This window comes from Conger conger, chromosome 8, assembly GCF_963514075.1.
Source record: "Conger conger chromosome 8, fConCon1.1, whole genome shotgun sequence".
Classification (NCBI taxonomy): Eukaryota; Metazoa; Chordata; class Actinopteri; order Anguilliformes; family Congridae; genus Conger; species Conger conger.
Window position 1 is genome coordinate 3,357,379 of NC_083767.1, and position 24,743 is coordinate 3,382,121.

At 47.6% G+C, this 24,743-nt stretch overlaps 2 protein-coding genes across 5 annotated transcripts in view; both read left to right on the plus strand.

Moving 5' to 3' along the window:
• Positions 1 to 2,314: 2,314 nt before the first annotated feature.
• Positions 2,315 to 20,412, plus strand: LOC133135848 (YY1-associated factor 2). Its single transcript, XM_061253152.1, has 4 exons — positions 2,315 to 2,475; positions 2,788 to 2,913; positions 16,980 to 17,120; positions 18,805 to 20,412. The coding sequence occupies exons 1-4, from the start codon at positions 2,450 to 2,452 to the stop codon at positions 19,040 to 19,042; spliced, it is 531 nt and encodes a 176-aa protein (XP_061109136.1). The 5' UTR covers positions 2,315 to 2,449; the 3' UTR covers positions 19,043 to 20,412.
• A 1,851-nt stretch (positions 20,413 to 22,263) lies between these two features.
• Positions 22,264 to 24,743, plus strand: part of LOC133135764 (glucoside xylosyltransferase 1-like) — a 15,537-nt gene continuing 13,057 nt past the window's right edge. For 3 of the 4 annotated variants that reach the window (XR_009709436.1, XM_061253027.1, XM_061253028.1), the window contains exons 1-2: positions 22,264 to 22,699; positions 24,376 to 24,468. Coding sequence is in view for 3 of the 4 variants with exons in the window: in XM_061253027.1 (XP_061109011.1) it covers positions 22,482 to 22,699; positions 24,376 to 24,468 (311 nt within the window). In the remaining variant the exon portion in view is untranslated. The remainder of the gene's footprint in view (positions 22,700 to 24,375; positions 24,469 to 24,743) is intronic. The other variant, XM_061253029.1, reaches the window with a different exon arrangement.

The following is a 24,743-nucleotide window of genomic DNA, read 5'->3' on the forward strand; positions in this document are numbered from 1 at the left end:
ACACCCTATAAACAGTGCCTACAGGTGCTCTAACAGTGGAAAAACACATCATCACTCGGTGGTTTGCATTATTTACCTTAATTTATTCCCATTTGCAAATTAATATCACATGACAGTCACAGGAGGATTCTCTCTCACTGTACAGGGTAAAAATACAGTGTTGCCATAAACACAAAGAAAATGGCTCAAGGAAGCCATATTTTTAAGAGCACTTTCATCAGGAATGAGAACTTTCAAACCAATGTATTCACAATAAATAATACTTATTATGAGTATATTTTCTCCATTAGGACATCCAGAAAAAATTGTGGTGAATTAACATTGCAATTTACAGTCTGTTGTGCAAAGATTACACATTTTACCTCTTGTAACAACAACAACACTGCTGTTTGGTTGATGTGCAAATCAGGTGAAAGAAGTACTTAAATGCTCAAATCACCTGAAGGCCTGTGGTTATACAGGAATTTGTTGCAGTCTGTTTTGTGAAACCTGTGCCTTAGTTTAGTTGTACTTGAAAGAGAAGCTTATAACATACTCAACATTCAGTGGAAAACACATTCTTTTCACTCCCAGTTAACAGGCATAATTTACAACTTATTTAGATTTTATATATACAAAAATGTGCACAGTGCCAAAGTAATAAATATGAAAGATATTTTTCATTTTAAACTGATAATTGGAGATAAGACCTATCAGTGAATAGCATTAGGTATTAATGACTGATGATGGAATAAGTGATGTGGGTTCATAAGCATAGTGATGCAGAAGATCTATATAGATCACGTCATTTATCTCTTGTTTTTAAATGGCATGCTTTAGACAGCTCTATCACTATAACTTTACAATGAGATGCCAGTGTAGCCTGAGGAATACGACTGCTTCTGCTCTGCTCAGATATATCCCCTGACACATCTCCCCATATGACATGAAATTCTTTTCATACAAATTCTCTCTATATTTTACTTATATGACTATATGAAAATAGATAATATATAGTTTCACGTGAAGATGGGATAACGAAGACAGACCGGGACATACTCATGTTTGTGTAAAATAAAATGTTAAAAATGTAAACAATCTCTCTCGCACGCACACACACTACAGTGTGATCTTCTTAAATTAAAAAAAACATGCATTTTGATTTCATCGGGCCTGCTCCGTGCCACCTTGTTCAACTTGAACTTTTGGCAGCTGAGTTACTGAACATTTTGCTTGCAAATTCTCCTGCCGCATTCTGGACATCCCAAGTGCTCTCCCGTCAGTCCTGCGGGCAGCTGCCGAGCAGAGGTGCGCGAGTGCCGTGCCGACACACCAGATGTAACATGTCTGCTCGCATCGCCTGCTTTCGATCAGAGGATAGGGCCTCGGGTGATAGACCGCGCCGCCAGTCAGGCAGATCCAATGCTGGAGCGGGGCCTGACAGACAGGTCCTGATTTATAACGCAAAGCCAGACTTCCGGCTATGTCGAAAGTCTTCAAAGCGCTCGCCTCAGAGGCACGAGCTGCGAACCTGGCAGTGAGCGCAGTATTGATTCCTACACCGTAGAGAAGGGGGCGCACGGCAGGTTTTCCGGAGAACCGGTGCACATGGACTCTGACGTCTACGGCCACCCCACGGCCGGTGAAAAATGTTCCCCGGGATGGCACTGCTCAGTGTTAATCCACTTAGATTAACACTGACCAAGATTGATGAATTCATTTCCCGTTCAGATTTCAAATGAGTGACATCCTGCTACACACCAACCGACCGCAACCACTCCACACAGCTAATGGTGGTTTCGCATTCCTTTCACGAAAGCTCACTACTGAAATGACATGATTGCTGCTGACATCACCAATATTTCTCGGGTTTTTTTTTTTTGTTTTTTTAGAATGAACGTCTAAATAAAATTGTGAGCGAATTCGAGCACGTGGTATAATACGTGCCCAAGGCTAAACCTGAAAGTGGTCTTGTCTTGCGCTGCAAAATTAAATGAGAAATTACCATACGAGGTTTACCTTAAATATGTCAACTTTGTTGTGAATTCGCCATTACCTTGTGTCTTCATGCATTCATCAATTATATTTGCTTGCAAAAACAGCTAGGCAACTGCTTGGTAAGGGGACCACACAATGCTACGCGATGTACTTCTTTGAACAACCGCGAACTCAACATGCACTGGGAGACTTGTATTCTGAGGCAGAGGTGTGCTTAGGTGAACTGTAGAGTAACTAAATAAAGTATCCGTCGTTTTATGCAATTTCTCCGTTAAACACAAACCTGCAGACCGACTGTTTTCTTTCATAAAATTGGCCTCCAGATTGATTGGATGGATTGTACCATGTGACCAACCGACTGGAGTTTCCACGACAGCTGGAAGCTGTGAGGTCTCGGCGCTTCGCTCTTTAAAAAAAAAAAAAAAAAAATCTAAATTGTGTTCATATTTCAGTAGAGACGAGTTTCGGAAGGATGGGAGACAAAAAGAGTCCGACAAGGTAATGCACAATTTCCGTCCGTGTCGCTGAGGCGGGACGTGTTGAAGATGCGGTGAAGGAATCGAAACGTTTGAGCGAGTGCTCCGTGTGTGTGTGTGTGCGTGTGTGAATAAGGCGGCTGCGTTCAGCGCAGCAACCATGGCGGACTGGCTGTTTTATTACAATGTCAGATCATATACCCCGTAAAACGCACCAGTTTCGGTTCAAAGGGGGTTTTCATCAGATGTTTACAAACAACTGCGCACGCCAGCATACCGAGCACCTGTGATCGCGAGTTTTAAAGGTGTGTTTTTGTCTTGTTTTGTTTTGAAGGCCGAAGCGGCAACCCAGGCCCTCTTCTGACGAAGGGTATTGGGACTGTAGCGTTTGCACATTTAGGAACAGCGCAGAGGCATTCAAGTGCATGATGTGCGATGTCAGAAAGGGAACGTCAACACGGTAAGTGAATTAGTGATCCTCCATAACATAACTGCCATTTTCCTTCCATTGTAACTGGCGGTGTAGCCGACGTCAAGCATCAATGCCGCAATGTGGGTCTTATGTTTGCAAACCAATTAATACACAATGCATTTAATCAAGGGATAGCTAACATTAGCTAGTTATGGAATCTTAATGCTAACGCTTGCTAGCTCTTAGCTAGATTGGCTAACTTGTATCGTAAGATGTAACGGATAACATAAGGTAGAGCTAATGTTAGCAATTTTGTTAGCTGTCAGTGGAACGTTAGTGGGGTACGAATAAAAATACAGGATGTTTCAACAGCATATCGGATATTGATATAGCGTTTACACTGATACACCGTTACGTTGATGTTTAGGTGTATATTTCTCTAAATTAACGTCGTAAGCTAGCTAGCTAGCTAGCTATTTTCAAGGGAAGACAATCACGCAGTGAAATACTCTCTGAAACTTCGTTTTCATATGAATATCTTTCAACTAGCCTAACACAAATAAAATCAGTCGCGCGCTCCATTCTGCCTCTGTGGTTAGCAAGCTAGCTATGCGTAGCTGCAAAATGTGTTCTCCCTCTTTCATTATAATCTAACATCAGCTAACTTAAGATCCACGGTTTTCGATTAAATACGGAATGTTTCAGCCTTGGTAAAAAAAATAATAAGTATGTTGCGGAGCCAACTTAGCCAATTATCGTTTATAAGTCACGTTGTGGCTGAAAAAACACTTCCGCGTACCAAAACACTTGGGGAAAGGCAGTGGTCCAGCCAGCGGTTTTAAGAACTAGCATGCAAAGAGAGGACCGGGGCGTTTAAATGAGATTCAACTTCATATCAACTTGAGTAGGCATTTGGCAAGAGATGACCACACACACAGATTTGCTCCTAAAATGTATCAGTCCACAAATCATTTTTCACAGCTAGGCCAACACCCAAGTTAAGTAAATATTGACTGGGAAACCGCTCGAGTGCGTAATTTGTTTGAAGGGAAATTAACCCCGGTTGAAGAATTAACTTTCAAGGTTAATAAGAGAAAGCCTCTGGTTTCTCTTCGGCATGAGTGACGTAGTTCAATGCACGTCTCCTGGCATGAACTGTTTGAACAAGTTTTTTCCGTGACACAATGTCCATTAATTCTCCGTTTAATCTGAGTAGACCCTATCAGATTTTCTACGTGACAAATGGGGAAACGGAAACCCCTCTTAGATCTCCTATCACGAACATGCTCGTTTACCTCCACTGGAACTGGAAGGACAGATGGTTTAGTGGTCAGCTTCAAACAACCCCGAGACGCAGTCTAGATTACAGTAGATCCAGTTTGTATATTCGTCTTCGTGCGGTGACAGGACTGCGGGAGATCATGACCCGGAGGGAGGAGCCGGGAGACATCCGATCACTGCAGCTCAAGCGCCATCAATCACGCCAGCGTCTCCCGCGTCTCCGTGGTTGTGGGAGAGTCCTTCAGCCCCCCCCCCCCCCCCGTTACAGTTTACCCACATCCGTCATTTTCAGGGATAAAGAGTGTTCTTTCCTTTACATCCAAGCCATCCAAGTGTAGCTGCCGGTTTAATACGTCAGTTGGGAGTTGGGCTATGCGTTGTTGCACTTTGCGCTGTCTTTCTTTGATTGCTTTATTAGTAGCGATGTCGTGGTACACAGGCTACCAAATCCACCTGAAGCCGACGGACCTGCTTAAAGTAGGGCCTTCAGGAGCAGCTGTCAGGCGCGATATGCGGGCGGTTCATTAGTATTCCAAGGCTTAATCAGCCAGCCGTCATCAGGCCCCACCAGGGACGTTTCATCATAACTGGGGTTGCATCACTCCGAGGTACAGAGCGGGGGGGAGGGGTGGGTAATGTCCCCTGCAGTGGGGATGTGGTGAGGATCCCTGAGCAGCTGTGACTCACCGAGATGAAGGTGACTCTATCACAGGTCACATCGCACAGCTGTGGGCCGGCTGGTGTGACCCAGGGCTCAGGTGAGAGATGGGTACAGCACGGATCACGCAGCTGCAGCCTGCCCGGCGTGCCCAGCGTGCTCTCGGCTTAATGAGGAGGGCGGTGAGACAATGGGGTCGATGACACCGCTGCTGGGACACTGGTGTGACACTGGTGTGACCTAAACTTGGCGAAGAAGGTGAAACGGTGATCGGCAAACTCAGTCCGCTGGGTAACTAAGGTGACATGATCACAGGTCAGATTGCTGTGGGAGGGTTTGTGTGAGCTCACCTTGTAGGGCCTAGTCCTCGACTAAATTCTATTTTGGATCGAGATTCTCCGTACAGGCCTGAGTTCAGGCTGTGGCCGTGGCTGTGAAAGCAGCCCATAGTGTGCTTCACCGGTCAGTGTGTCTGGAAAGGCTACCCGCGTATGAGAGCAGCATAAGGACAGTCATGGATGAGTGGGGGAACTGCCCCCGTTCCCTCTAACCAGAAACGGGTCCCAATTAATGCATACTTGTGGCAGCTTGCGGTTTGAAGTCTGTAAATATTACATGGTGTTTTGCCTTTTCGGTTTTGTTTTGGATTCCTGCAGCAGAATCGCTTTCAAGTGGAAATAATTTCGAATGAATTTGGCGCAGGAACAAAACGCAGAAGAACACAGCGGCGCTCCGTGAGAACGGAGGAGGCCGCCTGCCACGCAGGGATCTTTAGGAGGGAGACTGGCGTGTGACGACGCGGAGCTGAAGTTCTGAGCTGCGTGACGAGGCCACGAACGGAGTGAGAACGTGTAACTGAAAGCGTATTGCAGGCCGGAGATGTTTCCCTGTGGGTTAACGCTCGCTGCGATAACACTGTGCGAGCGCGTTAGTGCGTGATGGCGCTTCACACGTTCACAGACACCCACCTTCACTGCTGCCTCAGTCTTTGGCCTCTCAGGTCCCATTGGTCCTCATCACCCTGTCAAGAGCTCATGCGCCAATCGGACGGGAGGGAAAAGTTTGGTTCCGATGTGTTCGGGTGGCGTTCTTATTCCACTCCAGGAAGTAACAGCATATTGTTATTGTGAGGCAGCTTGTAGCCTAGTGGCAAAGGTACCTGACTAGAACTCAGAAGGTTGGTGGCCCAAGCCCGGGTGTAGCCACGATAACATCCACACAGCCGTTGGGCCCTTGAGCAAGGCCTGTAACCCCACATTGCTCCAGGGCAGATCGTCCCCTGCTTATTCTAATCGAGTGTAAGTCACTGACACTTGCTGTGAGTGGCTGTTCTCGCAAAAAAACAGGAGAAAAAGTGGAAGGGCACATCCTGTCAGTCAGGACTGACCATGTGTCCTCCGTGCTACTAAAATGCTAATTGAAAATGGATGAAATGGCAGTCTGTCAAGTGTCCGTAAATTGGCTTGATGAAATGGAGTCACGAGAGGAGCGAAGAAGAAATGCTAATGAGCCAATATCTCAAAGCCCATTAATTAGCATTGAGCTAATTTGAAAGCAGATGAATGAACATTAAGCCAATATGAATACAGATGGACTCCGCACGCCTCGTTCGGCACCTTCCACACCTCCAGAGTGTGCAGAGGCCCAGCCTACGGTACGTGTGTCAATCGTATCCCCGCTCAAAACGCCTCTACTTTTGTCATTTCCGATCATCAGAATGGGCTTTATATGGATATAAACCAGCTTTTAAACGCTTCCTCCATTTTTGAGAATTGGCTTTCACGAAGGAGCGAGAGGTTGCTGATGTAACGTGGCGGCGTGGAGTCGATGTGTTCTGTGTGCCGCTGGCGTGTCCTCTAGAGACACAGTGGAACGCAGGACAAGGCGTGTGATGCTAATGAAAGCAAGCGCCAACTGGAAAACACACGCTGGACAGATGTAGGAGCTGTAGACATTTACCACACTGTTGTAAGAACATCAGGGTTTATTTGGCCCGTCTGCAAACAGCTGAGTTAAAACAACGGAAACGATGGTCTAAGCAGCTTGAGAGATAGATCTTGGTGATGTTTGGTCCAGGAGGTGATGGTAAATTGTTTATGAGCTCCTTGTGTACCATGATTGACTGACTGACTGAATGATGCCGTAGGAACTAAAGCATCATTGCTCCCTGGTGCAGCAGTTGTTCGCTGGTAATGTGTGTCACCTATAGCACATATGTTGGCCTGGACATGTTGACACAAGTTGTGGCTGTAGCCGGTCTGTTTTGAGTCATCTGGTCGAGCCCTTCTGCACGTCTAATGTGAGCCGAGGGTTCAGCTGCAGTTCACTGGCTCGTTTTAAGACATCGGTGATAAGAGAATGTGGTTTCTCTGCTCACTGCTTTCATTCTTAATTTCGTCAATATCTGCAGTAATGCCAGTGGTGGCAGCAGTCTGTGCTGAGCTCAACGACAATCTGAAAGCTTTGAAATAAAAGGTCCCCCTTCCCTCCGCAGAACCTTCCGGTTCTGAAACACAAACACAAGCTGCTGTTCTTCCTGGAGGACTTCAGATATCGACAGAGTTAACGCTGCATTCTCATTCCCACAATGCATTCCCAATGCCGGATTCTTTGCCATGCGAAAGTAGTTGGGAGTTTCGTGAAAATGACATTTTCTAATGTTTGCTGATTGAGGCGGAAGCCCTGCCAGGCCTCAGGCCTTTTGGCTTATTTTTCAGAGCGGAAATCGAATTAGCAGACACCGCTGGACAGCCAGAAGGGAGGAGGCAAAATGTGGTCAGTTTAACGGTCATGAGCTCACGGATCACTCGTGTCCAACGGCTGCTGATTCACCCAAAATAAATATGAATGGCGTCGTATTCTCTCTCTCGCTGGCATTCGCAGAATGAGACTCGAGAATGAAACCGTCTGTTCACTTTCCCTTCTGAAACCGAGGAGGAATGTGGACTGGAGTCAGTCATCCGTCAAACCCAAAGAACCCGTTTCTGTTTCAAACGGCGCGAAGGGCCCAGCTGCCATGGACCTTTAAAAACACATAAGCTTTCCCAAACTTGCAGCGTGTGACGGTGTGCTTGCGCTGTGGGCTGCTTCGGCGCAGAACTCTTCTCGTTGGTGGCTTTGTGTGTCCAGCGGTCTGACGGAGTGCTCTGTTGTAATCATCGTATTAAGGGAGAAATGTTCTCTGATCATCAGCAGCAGTTGGCACCGAGATGTCGTGATTTAATGAGCGTGCGTTTAATGCACGGGTGCGCGTTTAATTTCCCCACCGTGTGCCGAGCTCACTGCAGCGAGACTAATGTTATGTAAATGAAAGGGCCAGGCCGCGAACGTGGCCCACTTACAATTACAGACGCGATTATTCCGGCATCTTCTGACGACAACGGCAGGTTCCCCGGGAAGGCGAGCCCACGTCTCCTCTTTATTCTCGCCGCCCCAACGACAAAACGGATGATCCGCCGAATAAAAGGGGAAAATCTGGGCCCACATATGAGGGGGACTAATTGGTTTGTTGATTGTTTTTCGGCGAACAGGAAGGGGATTATGAGGAGGTCTGTAAACGAAGTCTCACAGGAGCAGGGGGCGAGGCTGACGGAACCGTTTTAGACTGTGGGAGGCGGGAGCCATCTGTTAAACACAGAGAGATGGAGAGCAGAGGAGAGAGGGAGAGAGGGAGGGAAGGTGAGAGAAAGATGGAGGGGAGAGGGGAGAGAGGGAGGGAGGGTGAGAGAAAGAGGAAGATTGAGATGGGGAGAGAGATGGAGGGAGATGGAGAGGGGGAGAGAGAGATGGAGGGGAGACAGATGGGGAAGACTGCAGAGACTGTCTGAAAGAGTGGGGGAGAGACGGAGCTGGAGAGGAAATGAGGGAGAACGAGGGAGTGAAAGAGGGAGTGAGGGAGAAGGGGAGGGAGAGGAGGGGATGGTGTGGAAGTGGTGTGTGTTGTCTGCGTGGGCGTCTGCGTGGGCGGCTGTGGACGTTAATTACGCTCTGTGTCTTCGCCCGCGTCTCCTTCAGCGAACCCGTAATCAAGGCTTCGAGAAACGAGGCCACCACCTAAAGAGGCTGGCGCTTCACAGCCCATAAAAAGGGCTGCGAATGTTTACACGCGTTTCTCTGGAGATTAAGTCCCTAATGACGGATTCTTTCCTTTGCTAACGTTGTGCTTTCCCTGAAAACCTATTCGGGGACACTCAGAATTAAGATGCTAGCTGCCTGTCGTATGAAAACATTACTGTGCGTTCAGCGCTGGGTTATAAACACTCGGCGGTAGATCGGTTGTTTTGCAGAAGCTATGTGGCTCTTCCTCCCACAGTAACGCCCACCGTTGCAGAACTGCAGATCACACTGGGGTACGCTGGTATTTTTAGAGATGTCCGTCAGGTCCTCAGAAGGAAGAGAAATTGGTAATAAAAATGTGTGCGTGTGTGTAGACCACAGACTCGTTCAGGGACACCATCAGGACATTTCTGAGAGCTTTGCCAAAGAGCCTCACATGGTCCCAAGAGGGAACGTTTGGGTTGGAAAAACAAATGTAGCTCTAGTAGGTAAAAAGGCTGCTGTGGGTCAGAGATATTTTAAAGTGAAATTGCACCAAAATAAAGCTGAGACTCTTTATGCATGATGCATTTATTCCAATGACTAGAAATCCAGGATTTTCATGACCTACTTTATAAAATACTTTATAAATCATGCAAGCACTTGAGATGAAAGAAGAATCTCTTTCAGAGATCTTCAGAATTTAGTGCACACACACACACACACACACACACACACAGAGAGACACTTTTAGGGAGAATATCTTCCAGTGTTCCACAGAGCTCATACACAGAGTAATTACTGTGACAGAGGCGGCTGCTGAAAAGAGTGGAGCTTTAATTAGTGTGTGTGTGTGTGTGTGTGTGTGTGTGTGTGTGTGTGTGTGTGTGTGTGAGAGAGAGAGAGAGAGAGAGAGAGAGAGAGAGAGAGACACACAGACACACATCCTCCCGTGCGCGTAAGAGCATCCGCTGTGTTTCCTGTTCAGACGGGAGGAAGAGGAAGCCAGAAAGAGGAAGAGGAGAGACTGGGTTTTTAGTAAATCAGACTGCTGGAGTGCATCCAGGGGGACAGGCAGGGTTCTGAGGAGAAGCCATGATCGGGACCTTCTGAGTCTGAGGAGGATGTAGGAACGGTGCGTCTCAAAATGGCGGTGCGTTGGCCGCAGCGAGAGGAGACGATGGGGAAAGTGGGTGCGTGGTGATTGAAGTGGAGGAGGTCCCAGGACTGAGCCTTGGGGAACCGTGGCTGAACGGAGGTGAGCGGTGCCAGGGGACCTGGCGGCCGAGGGAGATCTGAGTCTCAAGCCGGAAAGTTCCACCGGGGTGGGGGTGGGGGTGGGGGGGGGGGTGGGGGGGGGGTCATGACTGTTAACAAAACAAGATGCAGAAGTGTGAAAGCATCATGAGTGAAACAAGGACGGAAAAAAGGCAATTATCTCAGCTGGGTGGTGAGAGAGAGAGAGAGAGCGAGAGAGAGAGAGAAAGAAAGAAAGAGATGTCCAGGAAGGGCGAGCGGGAGAAAGAGGCTTGAGAGCGAGATGAGGGGGTAACATAATTATTGTTGTGCTGAGTACAAGGAATTATGCCCCAGCTGTTTTCTGTTCATTTACTCTGAGCCGTTTAATATCATAATTTGATTGTGAGCGACTCCATTAGCGGGGGAAGTGCGCTTTCTGAATCTGAAATAATCTCACAGGTGGGGGGGGGGCTATTGATCGGGCAGGACGAGCATTCTCAGAATGTTAATGTCGGCTGCATCGCGCCCTGAGAGAGCCTTGCTGAAATCGATGCTTTCACGTTGTGGCCGAGGGCCCGCGGAGGCTGTCCTCCCGCAGGACCTGGGCACCTGTAATGCCCTCTTGATTGCGTTTACTGGCAGGATCAGATTTTCCGCTTTCCACATGAAAATGTAAAACCCCCCCCCTCTCCCAACCCTCCACCCACCCAGTTTCTGCATCTGGGCTCATGGCGTTCCCTTGTGGAACTGTGCAGTCTGTGAAATGCGTTACGAGCGGTTTCCTGGTCCTCTCTTCCTGTGCGGCGTGCAGTCAGGCCGCGGGCTCCCGCGCGCTCCTTCTCCCTCCTATGTAGGCCATGTATTTTTATGGTGTGGCCTTAATCCATAAATGCGCAGTGCGAAGGCTCCCAGGGACACGGAGTGGAACTTTTCTCCTGAAATCGAGAAGCGCGTCTCCGCCGCGCGTAGCTCGTAGCGGGGAAACGCGGCTCGAGAGCTCACCGCTTCTCCTGCGGTGCTTTTTATTAAAAACGTTTCAGATTGTGTCTGTTCTGTGCCGCGACTTCTGTTCACTGCGTGTTGAAGAGTAAAGATTCCCTCCCGTTCAGTGTGTTGAGGACAGGTAGCACTCATCTCCCTGTCAGGCTGATAATGGTGTGTGTGTGTGTGTGTGTGCGAGTGAGAGGGTTATTGGGCAGTGTGTCTTATCTGTGAGCGATTGAGAGATATCACACAGGAAGTCTCTGCAGAACAGATGGGCCTCATGGCACCCCCACCCCCACAGTCTCACTCTCATGAATTGTTATCACAGAACAGTCTGTGTCTGAAGCTCACAAACTGCATCATAAAACAGGCTGTCACAAACAAAGCAAATGAGGCAGAACATGTAGAATTGCCCAAATGTACAGTTATATGGCCCGTTTGACTTTCCAAAAAATTTATATAAATGATAATGTACTGGGGCGGCATCCCAACTAACAAAACACATTCTCACAATATTGCTGCGGTGTCGTGGCAATGTTATAACAGTGACTAAGTGTTCCAGTCATATTTTCTGTTTGCCGTGATGACCTCTAAGCTGTGCATCGTAGAGGCACAGGAATTGTAGTGCAATTGCTGACGGTAGTTGAGAAAGAGGAGGAGGATGAGGGGTTAAACAGGAGCAGGGTTTCTGAGCGGATGGAGGTTAAACAGGAGCAGGCTTTCTGAGCGGATGGAGGTTAAACAGGAGCAGGGTTTCTGAGCGGATGGAGGTTAAACAGGAGCAGGGTTTCTGAGCGGATGGAGGTTAAACAGGAGCAGGGTTTCTGGGTGATGGAGGTTAAACAGGAGCAGGGTTTCTGAGAGGATGGGGGTTAAACAGGAGCAGGGTTTCTGAGCGGATGGAGGTTAAACAGGAGCAGGGTTTCTGGGTGATGGAGGTTAAACAGGAGCAGGGTTTCTGGGCGGATGGAGGTTAAACAGGAGCAGGGTTTCTGGGTGATGGAGGTTAAACAGGAGCAGGGTTTCTGGGTGATGGAGGTTAAACAGGAGCAGGGTTTCTGGGCGGATGGAGGTTAAACAGGAGCAGGGTTTCTGGGTGATGGAGGTTAAACAGGAGCAGGGTTTCTGAGCGGATGGAGGTTAAACAGGAGCAGGCTTTCTGAGCGGATGGAGGTTAAACAGGAGCAGGGTTTCTGAGCGGATGGAGGTTAAACAGGAGCAGGGTTTCTGGGTGATGGAGGTTAAACAGGAGCAGGGTTTCTGAGAGGATGGGGGTTAAACAGGAGCAGGGTTTCTGAGCGGATGGAGGTTAAACAGGAGCAGGGTTTCTGGGTGATGGAGGTTAAACAGGAGCAGGGTTTCTGGGCGGATGGAGGTTAAACAGGAGCAGGGTTTCTGGGTGATGGAGGTTAAACAGGAGCAGGGTTTCTGGGTGATGGAGGTTAAACAGGAGCAGGGTTTCTGGGCGGATGGAGGTTAAACAGGAGCAGGGTTTCTGGGTGATGGAGGTTAAACAGGAGCAGGGTTTCTGAGCAGATGGAGGTTAAACAGGAGCAGGGTTTCTGAGCAGATGGAGGTTAAACAGGAGCAGGGTTTCTGAGTGGATGGAGGTTAAACAGGAGCAGGGTTTCTGAGCGGATGGAGGTTAAACAGGAGCAGGGTTTCTGAGAGGATGGAGGTTAAACAGGAGCAGGGTTTCTGAGCTGATGGAGGTTAAACAGGAGCAGGGTTTCTGAGCGGATGGGGGTTAAACAGGAGCAGGGTTTCTGAGTGGATGGGGGTTAAACAGGAGCAGGGTTTCTGAGTGGATGGGGGTTAAACAGGAGCAGGGTTTCTGGGTGATGGAGGTTAAACAGGAGCAGGGTTTCTGGGTGATGGAGGTTAAACAGGAGCAGGGTTTCTGGGCGGATGGAGGTTAAACAGGAGCAGGGTTTCTGGGTGATGGAGGTTAAACAGGAGCAGGGTTTCTGAGCGGATGGAGGTTAAACAGGAGCAGGCTTTCTGAGCGGATGGAGGTTAAACAGGAGCAGGGTTTCTGAGCGGATGGAGGTTAAACAGGAGCAGGGTTTCTGGGTGATGGAGGTTAAACAGGAGCAGGGTTTCTGAGAGGATGGGGGTTAAACAGGAGCAGGGTTTCTGAGCGGATGGAGGTTAAACAGGAGCAGGGTTTCTGGGTGATGGAGGTTAAACAGGAGCAGGGTTTCTGGGCGGATGGAGGTTAAACAGGAGCAGGGTTTCTGGGTGATGGAGGTTAAACAGGAGCAGGGTTTCTGGGTGATGGAGGTTAAACAGGAGCAGGGTTTCTGGGCGGATGGAGGTTAAACAGGAGCAGGGTTTCTGGGTGATGGAGGTTAAACAGGAGCAGGGTTTCTGAGCAGATGGAGGTTAAACAGGAGCAGGGTTTCTGAGTGGATGGAGGTTAAACAGGAGCAGGGTTTCTGAGCGGATGGAGGTTAAACAGGAGCAGGGTTTCTGAGAGGATGGAGGTTAAACAGGAGCAGGGTTTCTGAGCTGATGGAGGTTAAACAGGAGCAGGGTTTCTGAGCGGATGGGGGTTAAACAGGAGCAGGGTTTCTGAGTGGATGGGGGTTAAACAGGAGCAGGGTTTCTGAGTGGATGGGGGTTCAACAGGAGCAGGGTTTCTGGGTGATGGAGGTTAAACAGGAGCAGGGTTTCTGGGTGATGGAGGTTAAACAGGAGCAGGGTTTCTGGGTGATGGAGGTTAAACAGGAGCAGGGTTTCTGGGTGATGGAGGTTAAACAGGAGCAGGGTTTCTGGGTGATGGAGGTTAAACAGGAGCAGGGTTTCTGAGCGGATGGAGGTTAAACAGGAGCAGGGTTTCTGGGTGATGGAGGTTAAACAGGAGCAGGGTTTCTGGGTGATGGAGGTTAAACAGGAGCAGGGTTTCTGAGTGGATGGAGGTTAAACAGGAGCAGGGTTTCTGAGAGGATGGAGGTTAAACAGGAGCAGGGTTTCTGAGCGGATGGAGGTTAAACAGGAGCAGGGTTTCTGGGTGATGGAGGTTAAACAGGAGCAGGGTTTCTGGGTGATGGAGGTTAAACAGGAGCAGGGTTTCTGAGAGGATGGAGGTTAAACAGGAGCAGGGTTTCTGAGCGGATGGAGGTTAAACAGGAGCAGGGTTTCTGGGTGATGGAGGTTAAACAGGAGCAGGGTTTCTGGGTGATGGAGGTTAAACAGGAGCAGGGTTTCTGAGCGGATGGAGGTTAAACAGGAGCAGGGTTTCTGAGCGGATGGAGGTTAAACAGGAGCAGGGTTTCTGAGAGGATGGAGGTTAAACAGGAGCAGGGTTTCTGGACGGATGGAGGTTAAACAGGAGCAGGGTTTCTGGGTGATGGAGGTTAAACAGGAGCAGGGTTTCTGGGTGATGGGGGTTAAACAGGAGCAGGGTTTCTGAGCGGATGGGGGTTAAACAGGAGCAGGGTTTCTGGGTGATGGAGGTTAAACAGGAGCAGGGTTTCTGAGCGGATGGGGGTTAAACAGGAGCAGGGTTTCTGAGCGGATGGGGGTTAAACAGGAGCAGGGTTTCTGAGCGGATGGGGGTTAAACAGGAGCAGGGTTTCTGAGCGGATGGGGGTTAAACAGGAGCAGGGTTTCTGGGTGATGGAGGTTAAACAGGAGCAGGGTTTCTGGGTGATGGAGGTTAAACAGGAGCAGGGTTTCTGGGTGATGGAGGTTAAACAGGAGCAGGGTTTCTGGGTGATGGAGTAGCGTTGGTGGTCGTGAGCGTGACCATACACGGGCGGTTCTGCATGAACACGCAGGATACAGATGCTGAGCCTGTGTGAACCTCTATAGAAAGTGTGTTTTGGAGCGCGTTTTACACACTCTGTGGTGGGGTGGGGGGGGCGGGCTGCGGTCAGTAGAGTCGGGGTCACACTTCCTGCCCTGGTTTCCTCCTTCCTGTCGGTGTAGATGAGCCGACCGAGTGATTAATGACCACACCTAAAACTGCACCCTTTGTCTGCCTTCAGGGCCCCAGGGCGAAAACAAATCTAACCTTTGACCCACAATCTGATTTTAGACTGGGGCTCTTCAGAGCATACCAAAGCTGAAGTGGCTAATGTTGCTGCTCTTAAGGTGCTTGTCCTTCAAAAACCCGGTGGAACCAAAATGGTCTTTCTAGCAAATTATTTTTCACATATGGATGTTTGATAACACATTTATCATTGAAAGGTTTTGTGTTTATGGTTTCCCTTTGTGCAAAGATCTGAATCCATTCAGTGTGACAAATATGCAATAATATAGGAAATAAGGAAGGGGGCAAATACTTTTTCACAGAACTGTAGCTATGATATTAAGCTTATTTTATTCAGTTATTTTGTTACATTTGTTTTTTATCCTGAAAGTAGCAGGGATACTACACTGTATGGTATTGGTCATTTGGAGAGCCTGTTGGCACTTGCCATGGCACATATTTTAACCAATCGGTGGCATGACCGTTTAATGTGCAGCCAATCGGAACGGAACATGAGGTGAATTTCCCAACAGAACAGATACCCCCGTGTCAGACCGTCAAAGCTTGTATTTAGAAATAATATACTGCACATCAAAGGGAAATTTTATTAATTTCCTGTTGATATATAAAAGGTAAGGTAAAAGGCAAGCACACGACTATCTTGTAGCGTAGTAAAGACGTCAAATGCAAGAAGCTAGTGATTACACAGAGGTCTTTATGTTGTTAGTTTACCTAAGACAAGATGGTGTCTAAGCAGTAGCACTTTAGTGGTAGTTCTGTTGGTCTGACTGGCCTGTTCTCCTCACTGTGTTGTTGTGTTGTGTTGCGTTATGTTGTGTGTTGTGTGATGTTGTGTGTTGTGATGTTGTGTGATGTTGTGTATTGTGTGTTGTGTTGTGTTGTGTGATGTTGTGTGTTGTGTGATGTTGTGTGTTGTGTGATGTGTGATGTTGTGTGTTGTGTTGTGTATTGTGTGTTGTGTGATGTTGTGTGTTGTGTGATGTTGTGTTGTGTATTGTGTGTTGTGTGATGTTGTGTGTTGTGTGATGTTGTGTGTTGTGTGATGTTGTGTGTTGTGTGTTGTGTGATGTTGTGTGTTGTGTGATGTTGTGTGTTGTGTGATGTTGTGTATTGTGTGTTGTGTGATGTTGTGTGTTGTGATGTTGTGTGTTGTGTTGTATTGTGTGTTGTGTGATGTTGTGTGTTGTGTTGTGTTGTGTATTGTGTGTTGTGTGATGTTGTGTGTTGTGTGTTGTGTGATGTTGTGTGATGTTGTGTGTTGTGTGATGTGTGTTGTGTGATGTTGTGTGTTGTGTGATGTTGTGTGTTGTTGTGTGTTGTGTGATGTTGTGTGTTGTGTGATGTTGTGTGTTGTGTGATGTTGTGTGTTGTGTGATGTGTGTTGTGTGATGTGTGTTGTGTGATGTTGTGTGTTGTGTGTTGTGTGATGTTGTGTATTGTGTGTTGTGTGATGTTGTGTTGTGTGTTGTGTGATGTTGTGTGTTGTGTTGTGTGTTGTGTGATGTTGTGTGTTGTGTGATGTTGTGTTGTATTGTGTATTGTGTGTTGTGTGTTGTGTGATGTTGTGTGTTGTGTGTTGTGTGATACTGGTTTGAGGGAGTGATGCTCTGTGCAGCTCTGTGATTAATTGGCAGCTGAGGCGGGCGCTGAGATCTCCTCCTCCAGACTGGGCTTTCATCTCTCCCTCTCTCATCTCCCTCTCTCCCTCCCTCTCTCCCTCTCCCTCTCTCATCTCCCTCTCTCCCTCTCTCATCTCCCTCTCTCATCTCCCATCTCCCTCTCTCATCTCCCTCTCTCCCTCTCATCTCTCCTCTCTCCCTCTCTCATCTCTCCCATCTCCCTCTCTCCCTCTCTCATCCTCATCTCTCCCTCTCTCATCTCTCCCTCCCTCCCTCTCTCATCCCTCCCTCTCTCCCACAGGAAGCCGCGTCCGGTCTCCCAGCAGGTAACTCAGCAGTTCGCCTCGCCCACGCAACCAAAGAAAGAGAAAAAAGACAAAACGGACAAAGAGAAGAACGACAAGGAGCCCGCCATCAAAAAGAACAGCCACAAGAAGATGAGGTGAGCTCCTCTGTGGTGTCAGTACCATACAGACCAATACCTGCATCCTCTGTGGTGTCAGTACCATACAGACCAATACCTGCATCCTCTGTGGTGTCAGTACCATACAGAACAATACCTGCATCCTCTGTGGTGTCAGTACCATACAGACCAATACCTGCATCCTCTGTGGTGTCAGTACCATACAGAACAATACCTGCATCCTCTGTGGTGTCAGTACCATACAGAACAATACCTGCATCCTCTGTGGTGTCAGTACCATACAGACCAATACCTGCATCCTCTGTGGTGTCAGTACCATACAGAACAATACCTGCATCCTCTGTGGTGTCAGTACCATACAGAATACCTGCATCCTCTGTGGTGTCAGTACCATACAGAACAATACCTGCATCCTCTGTGGTGTCAGTACCATACAGACCAATACCTGCATCCTCTGTGGTGTCAGTACCATACAGAATACCTGCATCCTCTGTGGTGTCAGTACCATACAGAACAATACCTGCATCCTCTGTGGTGTCAGTACCATACAGAACAATACCTGCATCCTCTGTGGTGTCAGTACCATACAGAATACCTGCATCCTCTGTGGTGTCAGTACCATACAGAACAATACCTGCACACGTTACGTAGGACAATGTTCAGTGTGTGTAGCTCGCATTGGGCCCGCATTGCCCATCCCTGGTTAAAACGATTCCTTGTTAATAATAATAATAATAATAATAATAATAATAATAGATTTTATTTATATAGCGCATTTCTCAAACCCAAGGACATCTTACAGATTACAGGATGAAACCATATCCAACAGAAAGTGTGTAAGTGAACGGTCTCTCTCTCTCTCCCTCTCTCCCTCTCTCTCCCTCTCTCTCCCTCCCTCCCTCTCTCTCCCTCCCTCCCTCTCTCGCTCTCCCTCCCTCCCTCCCTCCCTCTCTCTCCCTCCCTCCCTCCCTCTCTCTCCCTCCCTCTCCCTCCCTCCCTCTCTCTCCCTCCCTCTCCCTCCCTCCCTCTCTCTCCCTCTCCCTCCCTCCCTCTCTCTCCCTCTCCCTCCCTCCCTCTCTCTCCCTCCCTCCCTCTCTCTCCCTCCCTCCCTCCCTCTCTCTCCCTCCCTCCCTCCCTCCCTCTCTCTCTCTCCCTCCCTCTCTCTCTCTCCCTCTCTCTCTCTCCCTCCCTCCCTCTCTCTCCCTCTCCCTCCCTCTCTCTCCCTCCCCCTCCCTCTCTCTCCCTCCCTCTCTCTCCCTCCCTCCCTCTCCCTCCCTCTCTCTCCCTCCCTCCCTCTCCCTCCCTCTCCCTCCCTCCCTCTCCCTCCCTCTCCCTCCCTCTCCCTCCCTCTCTCTCCCTCCCTCTCTCTCCCTCCCTCTCTCTCCCTCCCTCCCTCTCTCTCCCTCCCTCCCTCTCTCTCCCTCCCTCCCTCTCTCTCTCTCCCTCCCTCCCTCTCTCTCCCTCCCTCTCTCTCTCTCTCCCTCCCTCTCTCTCTCTCTCCCTCCCTCCCTCCCTCTCTCTCCCTCCCTCCCTCTCTCTCTCTCCCTCCCTCCCTCTCTCTCCCTCCCTCCCTCCCTCTCTCTCCCTCCCTCTCCCCCTCCCCCTCTCCCCCTCTCCCCCTCCCCCTCTCCCCCTCTCCCCCTCCCCCTCTCCCCCTCTCCCCCTCTCTCCCTCTCTCTCTCTCTCCCCCTCTCTCTCGCAGGCCGAGGTTGAGGAATGTGGACCGCAGTAGCGCTCAGCACCTGGAGGTCACGGTGGGCGACCTCACGGTCATAATCACGGACTTTAAAGAGAAAGCCAAGGCCACGCCCACGTCGAGCGCCACGTCCGCGGACCAGCACAGCCAGAGCGGGTCCAGCTCCGACAACACGGAGCGGGGGGTGTCCCGGTCGTCCTCCCCCCGGGGGGAGGGCTCGTCAGTCAACGGGGAGTCCCACTAGAGCCCCGCCCCCGGCCCCGGCCCAAACCCTCCCTCAACCCTGCAAAATCGTCATTGCTGAACATGCACAAGTCGTAGAGCAGTGGTCTCCAACCCTGGTCCTGGAGAGCCGCAGGGTCTGCTGGTTGTTGTTCTCACCTTAGAATCAGCACCCCGTTGAGACCCAGGTAACCAGTTGAGGTGAGTTAACTGAGCAATCAACTGATTAATTAAGTGCAGACTAACAGCGAAAACCAGCAGACCCTGTAGCCCCCCCATGGCCAGGGTTGGAGACCGTTGTCGTAGAACCTTATGCCAAGTTATACCACGGGTCCCGTTTCGGGGGCTGAGGTAGCCGAGGTGGAAGATCCAGGTTCGGAAAGTAAAAGTCCTCCCCAGTATTTTGTTCTAAAATCCACCTGGATTTGCTCATTAGCACAACTCGTCAGCCAGGAGGTAGAACTAACTGGAGGAATCAGCTGGCTGTGGTCATGGGTGGAGGAAACGCGCACGGCAGGACTTCTGCTTTCTGACCGCTGGGCATTCCGCTTCCGGAGGTAACCACCACGTCTATTCCCGTCACACACAGACCTCGTGGTCTTCCATAATGTTCTCTGTACCTGGACATTTCTTTTTCTCCCGCGGTGAGAATTGTTAGCCATGAAGATCATTTTTTTAAGTCAATATTGTAAAAATGTTTTCCCCCCTTTTCTCCGCCCTTGATTACATCCACACAAAAAAAAAGAGAAAAAAAAATTGTAATTTCCCCCCCCAAATGGTACTGACTGTACTCTATAGCACCATTTGAATGTGGTAGTATTCGACATTAATTAAATCAGTGTTATATTGTCAATAAACGCAACCCCATGCATTTCTAACCCTTTCAAATATGAACTATATTGTGGCATGAAATGGACCAGAGTTTTAAACGAGTGTTTAAGTTGAAATATGCATTACAGGAGAACACGTGAAGCGGATCTCTCTCTGTGTACAATGACATGATGAATTGAACTGTGATATCGACAGAGCTTTTCTCCCTGGCTCACCACACCTGCTGGTACTTGGTGTGGTTTCATGAGAAAATATTCTTTAATGGAAAAGTTTGTATTATGTTTTTGCCAACGGTTTACAGCACGTTATTATAGATCATATCACTGTTATGTTTCTCGATATACCAAGCCGTGCTGTTATTTGTGTATGAGCATCTACATTAATTACATTGTTTTACTGTCAGAAAAAGTTTATTAGTAAAAGAATGAAATTATGAAATTGTTGTTAAGAGGTCAGACGCTCTTCATTCATTTTATAGATGCTAGCTTATCATGAACAGTGGTTTATAATATAGGAAATGATCACAAAATAAAAATTAAAGTTATAGACTCCTTCATAAAATGCATCTTATGTGAAGTTATTAACGCCTACATGTTCTGTGTGGTTTTTGACTGAGATGATTTAATGCACAGAAGTGCAATTCTATATTTTAAATTTTGACATGGTATGTTCTTTGAAAATAACTAGCGATGCCAGGGACTCCATGATCTACCCTCGACATTGAATATCAGGTCTGTGCTCCAGCATAAAACTACCGAGGATGCGTAGAAGCTGGATAGTTTGTCGCTGAACCACAAATTACTGCTCCAAAACTAAATGGCACTATAGTGAGTATGTATAGATCTCTGGCTGCATACTTTGGGAAGAAACAGAAGATTGCAGTGTGGATTGTGGCCTACTTCATACTTGCCATTCCCTAAGCTCTTCGCTAAGTTCCACTACTTAGAATAAGACCGGTGCAATAGAGGTGTTTTTGTTCAAAGGTTATGAGTCCAGCGCTTTGCTTCCTCAACATTCCTGACCAAAAAAAAAACACCCACGTGAGGTACAGATAGCCTCTCGAAAAGCGCCAAGGTAACCAGGCAACACGCAAGTATGTTCCAAATGTGTCAGTCTAGGTCTTAGTGAATCTGCATGCTTGGTTGTATGTACACTCCGGTAATCTGCATGCTTGGTTGTATGTACACTCCGGTAATCTGCATGCTTGGTTGTATGTACACTCCACTTTTTGGTCTTCCTGATTGGCTACATTGCACCAGGCAAGATGATTTGAGCACAAGTATTTGAATCCGAAACGATTATATATTTCACCCTGGTCTGGTAGGCTCCACACTTACCCAGAGCAACCTGCAAATGGTACCCATTAATAAAAAATGTTTAAAGAACCTTGCACTCACCACGACCGCTGTTTTTCTGGTTAGAACTGCTCTTCATTCAAGTTTTGCTATTCATGGATTTGATGCTTTTCACTTGTTGAAGAACTTGTGCACTTGTAAATCGCTTTGGATTAAAAGTGTCTGCTAAATGTAAATTGCATAGCCCTGGGTATAGACTGAAGCAACTTTCTATACCTGTACAATGACCGTGTGTCTGGTATAGAACCTGCAATCTTAAAGTTGCAAGCCCAGGGCCCTGTTCCACAAAATACTTTTCCACAAAGGATGACTGAGATAGCCGAATAGCTGCAGAGTAACACCCAGAACAGCTCTGTTTACTTCACTCTGTTTACTTCACTCCATGTGCCAGATTTGTGAGGGTTCCGGGGCTTATGCAGTGCAGCTATCCAGCTAACCCCGTAACCTGTTTCTGCAGTCCATGCTCAGTAATCCTCAGTAACCCGGTCAAAGCCTGCATTATCTTCATCAACTTTCTTCCAACTTTTCGACCAAACCTGGTCCAACATGGGTCATGCCTGAACTTTATTGCTACATTCGTTTGTCTGGTCAGATGAATCTACAGTGTACACGTTATCTTTGTGGTCACTAGCACTAGAACTAGAACTATCCTTCCCTCTCGGGTCTTTCAGCGCACTTGTCTCTGGTTATGGTTATACACTTCGGCTTCGTTCGTCGCTCTGAATGCTTGTAATGTAAGGAACTGACTGCCCATAAAAGATGGAGCATCACCTTTCCCAGCAAGGACTAGTAATGCAGACTACACGGTCATTACATCGGCCTATATTTTGCAGTAGCATGCTTAAAGAGGTTATTCTGTAGCTTACTTAAGCGTGGGTTTGAATTTTAATGCGGTGAATTTAAATGGTCCTGTCAGTCTTCGCTGTAATATGATATCGCTGGGGGGTGAAAAACAAATTCTGATGAAACGCCGGTTTTCAGTGTTGATATGCTCTATGTAAATTGCGACATTAGCTAGTTGGGAATACTCTGGTTTATTCCCTCCCACAAGCCTTTGGCCGTCTTGGCACTAGGCAGCGCTGAAGGAGGGGGGTTAGCACACACAGTATTAGCGAATAGTTGCGATGTCTGGCGCACGTCCTCCTACGAGATCTTCGTGTGTGGGGAAGCGAGTGACTTAGCTAGTCATGTCGTAAATTTTATTTCCACAAACTAGTATATTAGCTGGCCAGCTAGCTGGCTAGTTTTAGTTATTTTATACATATCATTTTTAAAATGAGGCGCTACCTTCGCGTACTTCTCGTGTGTATGATCTTCGCGTTCTTCTCGGTCTTGTACGTGTTCAGCCAACTTGCTTCGTCCCTAGAAACGTCAAGCGGAGCGGCTGGGAGTGCAGCTCGACCCAGAGCCGTATATCAGCCGAGGGACCCGGGACACAGAGCCAGGAAAGGGCCGGGAAATGAAGGCCCGGAGAACCAGCACTGGTACAACCGGTAAGGCGTGCGTACGAGTCGACCGAACTGTTTGCCATTCTCCGACCTAAAAGCAAATGGGTAAAGTGAAGAGACTGTAGTGCAAACAAATGGCCCCGTTGTAAGTCAGAATTGATACGGCAGGGTAATATTAGCGCACGTCTGCTCGAGATAATGTCAGGGAGTTAGCCAGCTAACGTTACAGCAGTATAACGGATGATGCACTCGTACTTTCTCTTTAAACGAAATGCAGTTTTCCATTACAGCTCATCGTATAAGTAGTCTGAATGCATGATATTGGTGTGGATCTTGTAATGCCTTTTATGTAATTTTGTTTTGTAGTTAGCGTTAGCCAGCTAGCCATCGCACGGTCTATGACTGAGGGATTGTAGCTAGCTAGAGTGGAATTTGAATGACGTCACCTGTCTTAAATTCTGTTGCCTCCTTAGTTTATACACTTCTATGCTCAGTCTGTGGTTATTTGCTATTTGAATAATTTTTCATGACGGAACAGTGCTTTGATCCAACTGATTTTAGTTTTTGGTCTAAAATTTTCAGTCCAAAACTGTTTGAAACAACGACACTTTAAATTGAGGCGATAGCATCGCTAAATGGTCAGTACTGGAATGTAGAACACGGGAGGGCTAGCGTTATATAAACTAGTTTGCTAATTGGGCTACATTAGCTAAATTCAATCAGGCATGCAATATTGATTAACCCGTTTGTCAATGTCATCTAGCTTGCTTTCAAATTCATTTGGTCAGTTCGATAACCACTGGTAACCCTATTAAGTGGGAGTAACGTTACCTGGTTGGGTAACGTTTTGACATGTAGCTAAATGTGGTCTGAAAATGTTACTTCGTGCAGAATTCTTCCACTTCTTCTCTTAGTGATTTTATCTTACAATTTAAAAAAATAATTTGTCATTTAAGTAATAGGAATACGTAGGCTTATCTGATTCCTCAAATGGGGGGGGAGGGGTGTGTATGTTTACCTTTCTGTGGACTGCAATAAAAGGAAATCAAGCAGGAAACCCCTGCTGTGACGCCCGGGGATTTGTCAGTTTGGTGTGGGGCAGGAGATCAGTCGCTCTGATCGCATTTGGAAACAGCATGTGGCGCGGTTCACTCGGCTAAGAAATTATCCTCTCCCAACCCTCTCTAAATCATAAAGCTGATTATAATATGGACCAGTCACCGTTAAACATGCCTAACCCTGGCCTCTCCTCTTCATGAAACGAAACGGGAAGAAATATAGAATTAATATTTAAATGAATATATACTTGCCAAGGTATCCCAACATATGCTAGCTGCGTTTACAAATTTGCAATTATTCTTCCAATTTAGCGTGTACCTGCGGGTCACAATTGGCCTTGTTTTTGACGCGTTACAACGTTATTAAGTTTAAACACATCCTCCCTCGTGGCACTACACGGCACCTACTCGCTGTTTGTACCACACCAGTCATTCAAGTTTAACCGGCAAGCATGATTATTTTGAATTCGTTTTTCTTGTAATAATTTGTTTGGCGGTTTAGGGCCACTCCGAAGGCATTCAAACATGAGCACACACCTGCCAGAAAAGACTTTGAAGGTGTGAAGAAAAATGGGTTTGTTTAATTAGCTGGTAGTGTTTTTTTGTTGTTTTTTTAAGTGAAGTGCCTTTTTTACTTAGAGCATGTTTTTCTCGTTCTGTCAGGTGTAAGAATTTGTCAGTGACTTACTGGAATCCCTATTGGAGACTGCCCCCTGGTGTTTGTGGATTGAACTGCTTTATGGATTCTGCTTTTAGGTAGGCTTGGCTGAGCTGATGCACACACACCAAGGGGCCAGGGTGGAACTGTCGAGCAGTTAGCAGTTAGCACCGAAGACAATTGCGAGAACTTGGCCGCAAAAGCAATAAAGATACACTTCAATAGGCTGCCAGTACAGTCGAGCACAATTCACAAAACTTTGTTTTGTTATGTTAAAACCTTTTTCAAATGAGTTTTTGTTGTAGTTGTACTCTTCTCAGGAATAGTTTGGAGAGCAATGACTACTCGCAAGCGCAGGAATACTCAAGTATCA